Genomic DNA, 8,828 nt, shown 5'->3' on the forward strand with positions numbered 1-8,828 from the left:
TCAGCTAAGTGTTTGGAAGAGAGGCGAGAGTGTGAGTTGAAATCTTAACTTCCTCACTTTCAAAGGATGTCCTTGGCCATTATTGATTTTCTGCAAAGAGCCCACTTCTTGCGTCTGTGTACCTGAGATGGACAGTTGCTATAGCTATCGCTCATGGCTGTCAGTGGAGAGGACCCTTCAAAATATGGCAGTGCTTTCTGTCACAATGGTGAAGCTATCAGGTTCAATAGAACAGGCTGTTTCTGAGCACAAAAGTTGAAGTAATTGCATTGGCAATGCTGTAATCTGCTGGTAGGTGTTTGATAGCAGTGAAGAGATCTAATGTTCCAGGAAAAGGTATAATAAAGTCTGAATCATTATAGTTATATAGAAAGAGGATCCATGATGCAAGCTTGATGCAGCCTATTCATGTCAGAGAAACCATAGAACAGCCTTTATTACACTTGGAAAATATTCTTCTCCGCCCCTGTTTTCCCCATTCTTTCTATTCTCTAGCAAAGAATGTAGTTTGTTATGCTGACAATTCCCTTGATGAGCGCCCTTCTTCATATGTTTCTTCATCATCTTCTGAGGAATAGGAAAAACCTGCATTTGTTACACAGGGAAAGAATTCTGGCCCTGTTGACCTCATATCTAGAACTTTAAAGTACAGGAAGGTCATAAGGTTTCTAGCTTAGTAATGAAGGATTGGATGAATATTTGAAGCCACTGTTTAAAATAACAGCAACCTGGCATGCCTTTCTTCTGTGAAAATGACTCTTATTCAGGTGTGGGAGGTGTGGGCCTTATGAGCTAGAAGGCCTCACTTGCCGGACTACAGTAGGAGAGTGCTATGAAAATGAATGGTACTGTTAGACTTCTATTCGTTAGGAAAAGAATGTAGAAAAAAATATTGATGCCAGAACATCAATAGCAGCATGCACAGTCCTAAGCATATTGTAACTGAACTCAGCAAATCATACTTTGAGTAAAAAATGTTTAATATAGTTCTGTTAGTATGTTTTTAAATGTTTTATCTTTCACTAAACGTTGAAATATCCTTGGAAGTGTTTTTAATCTGCAGGCCAAATACACATATTTTACACATCACAGATCTAAATTGTGGGGTACATTACTTTCAAGATAGTGGCAATTAGTACTACTTTGAATGCTTTTATATAGGACAGGGATAAAGAACTGGATCTGCCCATATCTGTTCCACCCTCTGCATCCCACTTTTGGCAGATGTGAGCAGCCATCCATCATAGAACATCATGGGAAACCCAGCCAGATTGGTGGGGTAGAAATAATAAATTATTATTATTATTATTATTATTATTAGATGTCAGGTGATTGAGACTTCAGAGGAAGAATCAGTAGTGCACTCAAAGCATGCTACTGATTTTTTCCTCTCAGCCCCACTTGTATTCAAGTTATGGCTGCAAAGATTATTGCCAAAAGTGGGGCTTAAATTCAGCACCAACTGCAAGGCCCACTCTTGGTAGGGATCAACTGCACATAAGAGCTCAGACTTAGTGAAAACAATCCCAGCAGGTCTTCCAGTTTGTGCCCAATTTAAATGGCATAGAATGCAAGCCCCACTTGCTAAGGAACAGTCAAGAGTGTGCATCAAACCCCTTACCTTTTCCTTTGCACCCGTGGCTTTACTAGATATCATATGCTGCCCTAGGGTCTTCTGGGGGAAAGGTGGGATATACAAACAAACAAACAAACAAACAAACAAACAAACAAACATGACAGCATGCATGGGGCAGATAAGGGTGACTGGGGTAAAATGTCATTTATCAAATAGGACACATACTGCATTTGTCTCAGGAAACTAATACTTCATATTATTCATTACTCTGGTTGCCATCCCTCCTGGTTTTGCTGAACAAGTATTTTGATAGTGCTGCCAGGAGAAGCTTAATTCCTTAGGCTTGCTATCAGACGAAGAATTGCCAGAATGTGAAGTTCTCTATACTTTTTAAATCCTGAAAGTCTCAGGGAAGCTCAGGTTTCCCTGTTTTTCTTAGATGTGACTAGGGCTTTTTTTCAGCCAGAACTCACCAGAACTCACTTCTGGCACCTCTCAAGTAGGCACCATTGCCATTCTAAGAGAATGAGAGAGGTGTTCATGGTGAGTTTCTGCACCTCCCCCCCCCCCCAGAAAATTAGCACTAGGTCTGTTGATTGTAATATTTATACCCACTCACCAGAAAGTAATAGTTGAAGCGCCATGGTGCTGTACTATAAGCACAAGACAATGTAATTGAAGTGTGGCAAGTCTCACTGGGAAAAGAAGCACTTATTTCCTACCCCAACCATAACTACGTGTGCCATGATTGCTGGTTGGCCATTTATTTCAAAAGTCAGAAAGAAATGAGTCATGGGATCATACTAATGATAAATATAGTAAGCTTGTATCATGTTGAAAACTATATAGTGGTACCTCGGGTTAAGTACTTAATTCGTTCCAGAGGTCTGTTCTTAACCTGAAACTGTTCTTAACCTGAAATACCACTTTAGCTAATGGGGCCTCCTGCTGCCGCCGCGCCACCGGAGCACGATTTCTGTTCTCATCCTGAAGCAGAGTTCTTAACCCGAGGTACTATTTCTGGGTTAGCAGAGTCTGTAACCTGAAGTGTCTGGAACCCAAGGTACCACTGTATACAAAAAGACACATACAGTGGTACCTCGGGTTAAGTTCTTAATTCATTCTGGAGGTCTGTTCTTAACCCGAAACCGTTCTTAACCTAACCTTTTGCTAATGGGCTCCCACTGCCACTGCACCGCCAGCATGTGATTTCTGTTCTTATCCTGGGGCAAAGTTCTCAACCCAAGGTACTATTTCTGGGTTAGCGGAGTCTGTAACCTGAAGCGTCCTTAACCTGAAGCGTCTGTAACCTGAGGTAGCACTGTATATGTTTTCACTGTCTAAATGAGAACATTGACAAAAATAGACACCCCAAACCTTAGCAGCTGTTCAGTGGGCATACATACATACATACATATATACATATATATCAGGTCTCTGCCAGATTTTATGAATAAGTAGGGAAAGTAAGAAAAGAATCAAGTCCCTAGTGAAGAGCATGGCGTGTGGGGTATATAAGTGTAGTGGGTAATATAAACCTGCTGTGAGCAAAATGTTACTCATGTGTGTAGCAAGATTTCCTTGATACTGAAAAATACTTAAAATCTCTTATTGGAAAATGGCGCTATGGAGGCACCAAGGTAATATTGGCCCCTGGCTGGGTTACCTAACAGTGTAACCAACCTTTATTTCATTAAGGGCTTTTGAGCTTTCTCTCCAAAAGTGCAGTGGGTCATCCATAGAGCTGAAATCTCTTTCGTTGTCTAAACTTCATGCCCCAGAGTGATTGATTAAAGCAAAGTTTCTCTTGGACAGGTACATAATGCAATCAATGATGATAAATGATGGGCCCTTTATACTCCTGTAGTTATGTCATCATTTTCTTGAAAAGTGCCTATCAACTATCTTGCGCTTGTCATATTAAACTTTACCACTGTACATTATCTCATGATAATAAGACTACCTTGAAATGTGCATTTCAAACAATACCCAATTGCGTTTTTCAAAAAGTCCATTCTTAACCTTTAATAAATCTTGCTCCTCAAAAAGCTTTTTATATACATAAAAAGAAGAGATTTGTGGAATTGAAAAAGTAATTTATTATTTATCTGACAAATTAAATGGCTTTGCCCATATCATGTACTTATTTTTTTTATTTCTGTGGACATGGATCAAATTGTCCTGTTCAGCCGTCCTACTTCTATGTTTAATCAACATGCAAGGGGAGGGGGAAGACAAGCACACTAACTCCTCCCCCCCTTGCCTTCCATGAGTTGCATGGATAGCCTCTGCAGCAGGGAGCCTTTTCAGCTCATAGAAAGATTCCCACATCTTGATGTTCCAGGATTTTAAATCACACAGGGAGCCTCCACTAGTAAAGAAGACTCCCTGTTGAAGTTATCCCTCCGATTTATGGAGGGGTGTGTGTGGGAATGAGAAAGCAGAGTTAGGATGCTCCCCTCCTCCCTTGCTCCCCCTTACGTGTTAATTAAACACAGAACACCTGAAGAAACCTTGCTTTTGTTGGGAACCACATTTTGAGTTAGAGATTGCATTGTTTATATAAAAAATCGCTGTGTACAGAAGGAAAATACGGTAATCAGTGCAATATTCGCTTTGAAATACCAAGTGACCCAGTTTACCTTTGCGACGTGTTCTTTAGAAACTTATTAATATGATTGGGTATAATCTAATAAACGTGAGAACACATCCACAGATGCATGAATAATGTAGAGGGCCTAAAAATAATATTTGGGGATTATTATTATTTTGCAGAGAATTACTTTGCAATCATAAATTGCTTCAAGAGCCAAGATTACTTTAGTTGTAATAATCAAAAACTGCTACAAAATAAGCACTGGCTCAATTAAGAATACATATGGGTCTTTAGGATGAGGGCTGTCTTTAGCTGTGTACTATCAGTGCCATGAAATAGTGGGCTTGTGCTGGATTTACACATTCTGGAAGCAAAAACTATTTGCAGGGTAGTAATAGACCATTCCCTAATCCATGTGGGGATGTTTTTTATATAGTAAGTCTGGTCTGCAGTAACAGGAACTGAAAGCAGCAACAACATATTCTAGCACAGGCTTCCTCAACCTCAGCCCTCCAGAGGTTTTTGGCCTACAACTCCCATGATCCCTAGCTAGCAGGACCAGTGGTCAGGGATGTTGGAAATTGTAGTCTCAAAACATCTGGAGGGTTAGGTTGAGGAAGCCTGTTCTAGCATGTCTACCCACTCTTTTAGGGTCAGTGTTTTTATTTATTCCCTAAAGGCAAGCTGGGCAAATTTTTCTCTGGTTACTGAGCAATCCAGTATTTTATTACTATTTTATTACTATCACTAGAAGTACCCTTAGGCTCATGATGTGCTACAACACTAATCTGGGTGACGTTGGCCTTCATTTCCTTTTTGATGTTTTGGTTTGATCCGTTACTGCCCTGGAACCTGCAGAGAGAGGTGGTGAATGGAGAATTGCATTTTCTCATTTCTCCAGCTGATTCCCAGGCACAACTCTGCCCTATCCTATAGGAAGGATGTCAGCAACATTTCCTGGAATGCAAGGTTCTGAGCTCTTACTGACTGGCCTCTTATATGCTGGCCAAATAACCTTTCCAGTAGGGCTTGTTTGTTTTTTAAGTTAGGACTTATTAGGTCAATGATTTTCCTAACCTATTGTGTTTTAGATTCTGGAAGCTGCTGTTACTACGGTAAGTGTGTGTGTGTGTGTGTGTGTGTGTGTGTGCAGCTTTCTTGCAGCTTCTCCTTACTTTGGAAGATTCCCAGATTCCTTGAAAGAAGTGTGGTAGATTGAATGGAACACATTTGCCTCCTTCTGTCCAAGTAAGGAGGAAACCACTAGTTAGATGAATGCCTGCAGTAAGGAGGATAAACTTACATGAAAAAACCATGTTAGTTTTATATATATATATGTGCAAGCATTTCAGAAAGTCTCTCCAATAGGCAGGCTAAGAAAAGCAGTATATGTAAGAAGTTGAACAGCAGGAAGCACAGCTATAAGGCACCATTAATGTTTCATTGCTGATCTCCTGTAGCAGAATACCAATTATTTAGGACTACCGTTGCATGGTGATAAATGTTGTATGATATATTTTGAATGCTCTTCACTTAGGTACCCAGAGCCTTACACGGCATACTTCCTAACAGGCAGCGATCCAGAATTTGCTGTATCGCCTCAAGCTGGGGAACTTCTTCCACTTGACTCAACAGGAACCTGGATCACTGTTGGATTCAAGCCTAATATGTACAGCAAGAAACACACAGCAACATTAGTAATACAGGTGAGCCCTGACAATGGGATTCCTGATAGGGGACTTTACTGTAGTAAGCTCATGGACTTAAGGGTTTCTTCTCTAAAATAAACGCTTATAAAATATCCTTTCTGTGGCTAGATATCTCCTTCTAGTGAAATAGGTCAGCTCTGCTATAAAGAAGGTACCTGAAAATGACTTTTGTTCTTGGTTGCTGTAGTATCCATATCACACTCCGTCCATGTACAGAATTTACAGTGCGGAATTCTGAGTTGCCTTTCCTACCCATAGTGTGAGATGACTCACTTGACCCAAACAAAGATGCTAGAAGTTGATGCTGTTTATTTCAAGCACCCCATTAATCCCTGGGGTACAAATAAAGCCAGCAGCCCATTTATTATTTCTGCTTACTTCCTGCTGTGAATTAATTCCCTCAGAAGCTGCATCTCAAACTGTTGAGCATTAACAAGAATTTTGATTACCTAGGGCGCTAGACAGTATACATATTTCTAACAGTCTGCTCTTAGTTCATAAAACGAAATGTTCTGCCTTGCTTTATTATTGCATGGTAATGTTTTTTTGCGCCATGGTGCAGTTCCGGTAATGTGGCTTTTTGAGGCACCCCCTATGCTGGGAACAATAAATGACCTAATTACACACATTGTGGCAGAGAGCTGTTGTCTGCTTCACAGTAATAGACTATGAACTCATTTCTAGTGAAATTTCTCTTTGGTGCTTTCAGACCACAGCAATGCAATGGATGTATGAGATCAACGGCCTGCCCCCACAAACTGTACCACCAAGTTCATCAGCAAAAGTTGACTGCAGGAATACCTATGTCAGATCAGCTACGGTGCAACAACGCAACTTTGTACGGGAAAATATGAAGCTGTTATCCACCGGCGTGTCCTCCACCATTAAAGGAGCACCTCTCGTTTTAAGAGCAAAATAAAGCATAATGCCCTCATTTTATATATATTTTTATTTTTTAGAAGAGTTTTATTTACTCAGACTAAATACTTTATACATAGTGAATTGTAAAACAATAAATTTTGTAACAATTCTAGTGAGCAACTCAGTGTAGAGTTTGTTTTACCTACTTGGGAGAATGTGTTGGGAATTTTTGCTGAGTTTCCCTGATCAAGTGGTAATAGCATATTAGCATATAAATACTGCAGGATCTGCAATGTCCTAACATTGGAATACCACTGCGTCATTTTTAGGATAGCCATAATAGAAAAACCAAGCCCCCCCCAAGTATAGGGTACTATTGCAATCTACTATTGGTATTACTGAAGTTAATTAAGCACTTGGTTAGGGGCTTCCCAGAATCAAAGTAATTTAATTAACCAATGCATGTGCCACATTGAATACTAATGCAATTTTATTAATACTAGTTCAATACAGGTGGTTTTTAAAAATACTTTTTGTTGCTTCCTACTTGTATCCTTTTTGACTTTCTGTAAACTAAGAACTACAAATTTTAAAAGTTGTTTCGAGCATTGCAAACAGCAAGGGCGCTTGGTAATGCCTTCCCCGCAGGATGCATTTATAATATTGATGGTGTGGAACTGGTAGGAGCTACTGATTTACTGTCTCTGCTGTGTCAGCTTCGTTGGCAAGAGTACAGTGAAATTATATCAGTAGCACAAGAACTGTGGAATTCTGGCTGAGCTATCCTTGGCAGAGAAGTGGGGGAAGATGCTGTAAGACACACTTAAATTCATTCGGTCGTGAAGACCGCAGGGATCTGGGTCAGCCTGCAACATACATTAGAGCATTCAACAAGTGGCACTTTCTTACAGTGAGATAAAATGAATGGGCATTATGTGGGTGCAGTGATGTATGGATTATGTCCCTACCTAGCAATCCTAATAGCCTAGATCAGCAATGCTGTGATCTGAAGCTTTAGGATATGTTGACATTGGGGTTTTCTCTAGGACTTAGATGCACTCATTCTTTGCATATGACCTCCGCAGGAAGCAGGACAACAGCAGTGCTAAACCCTGTCATTCCAGGAAGAATTGGTAGCGTGAGGGAGGCTCCAGAGTGTGCATGTGTCCGGGGGGGAGGAGTATTGTGCCAAAATCCTCACAACATTGTGGCTGTATTTCATGATTGGCCCTAAAAGAACAAGTTCTCAGTGGAGAAACCTGGATTGTACAAGGCGGTTGAGCCATTTAATTTAGACCACACCCTTCCTCTTTCTCCACCCAGATATTCTAGCACAGCCCTATAAATTTTAGTGATGCTCTGCCAATGATGGATTTGTTTCACACAGGCCTCTCCAGGAGTTTTCATCTGTGCCCTAACACTTTCTGCTTCCGCTGTTGCTGCACAGCCCTCTATGACTATCATACTTGCACCTACTCCACTGGTGCAATTATGTGGCTATCCCAATACTCACCCTGCCATAATTAACACCGAAGAACCTACCCTGGGCATAACTACCCAGATCTCTTCCCTTAACTTCTATTTTGGGGAAGAAGGGGTTATTCTAAGTGCGGTCTTTTGGATCATCCAGTATAGATTGGAAGAAAGGTGGTACTGGGTTAGCTTGACTAGCACCATAAAACCACATTAAAAGAACTCTGTAAATGCTATTTTACCCACAGTTTAAGCTGTATATTTTAATTGCAAATCTGAAGGGTAAAAAATAAGAATGGCATTTGCTGGCTTCCTTGGTCTGAAATGAGCAAGAAAAATAGTTAAAATCAAAATATTTCAATAGGACTGTAACAGGTAAATCTAATATTTATAATAAAAAAAGATAAATAGCAAGGCACATCCAGGGTGTTTATCTGCCTGCTAGATATTTAATAATGGTATTTCTCCCTGCAGTGACTTCTTGCTCTAAAATAAATGACTGAACAGTGTCTTATTGCTGACACAGATCACAGTTTGTTGCTAATGGAATGTTAACTGCTTTTTAAATAACTCTGAATAAATCTGCTGATCCATAAGATTCATCAGAAAGAAA

At 40.2% G+C, this 8,828-nt stretch overlaps 1 protein-coding gene across 2 annotated transcripts in view; it reads left to right on the top strand.

The window, feature by feature from the left end:
- Positions 1-7,113, top strand: part of CFAP47 (cilia and flagella associated protein 47) — a 186,448-nt gene extending 179,335 nt beyond the window's left edge. For both annotated transcript variants that reach the window (XM_028727418.2, XM_077927386.1), the window contains 2 exons: positions 5,710-5,878; positions 6,591-7,113. In XM_028727418.2, coding sequence (XP_028583251.2) covers positions 5,710-5,878; positions 6,591-6,800 — 379 coding nt within the window. In that variant the 3' untranslated portion in view covers positions 6,801-7,113. The remainder of the gene's footprint in view (positions 1-5,709; positions 5,879-6,590) is intronic.
- The last annotated feature ends 1,715 nt before the right edge of the window (positions 7,114-8,828 follow it).

This window comes from Podarcis muralis, chromosome 4 (assembly GCF_964188315.1).
Source record: "Podarcis muralis chromosome 4, rPodMur119.hap1.1, whole genome shotgun sequence".
Lineage (NCBI taxonomy): Eukaryota > Metazoa > Chordata > Lepidosauria > Squamata > Lacertidae > Podarcis > Podarcis muralis.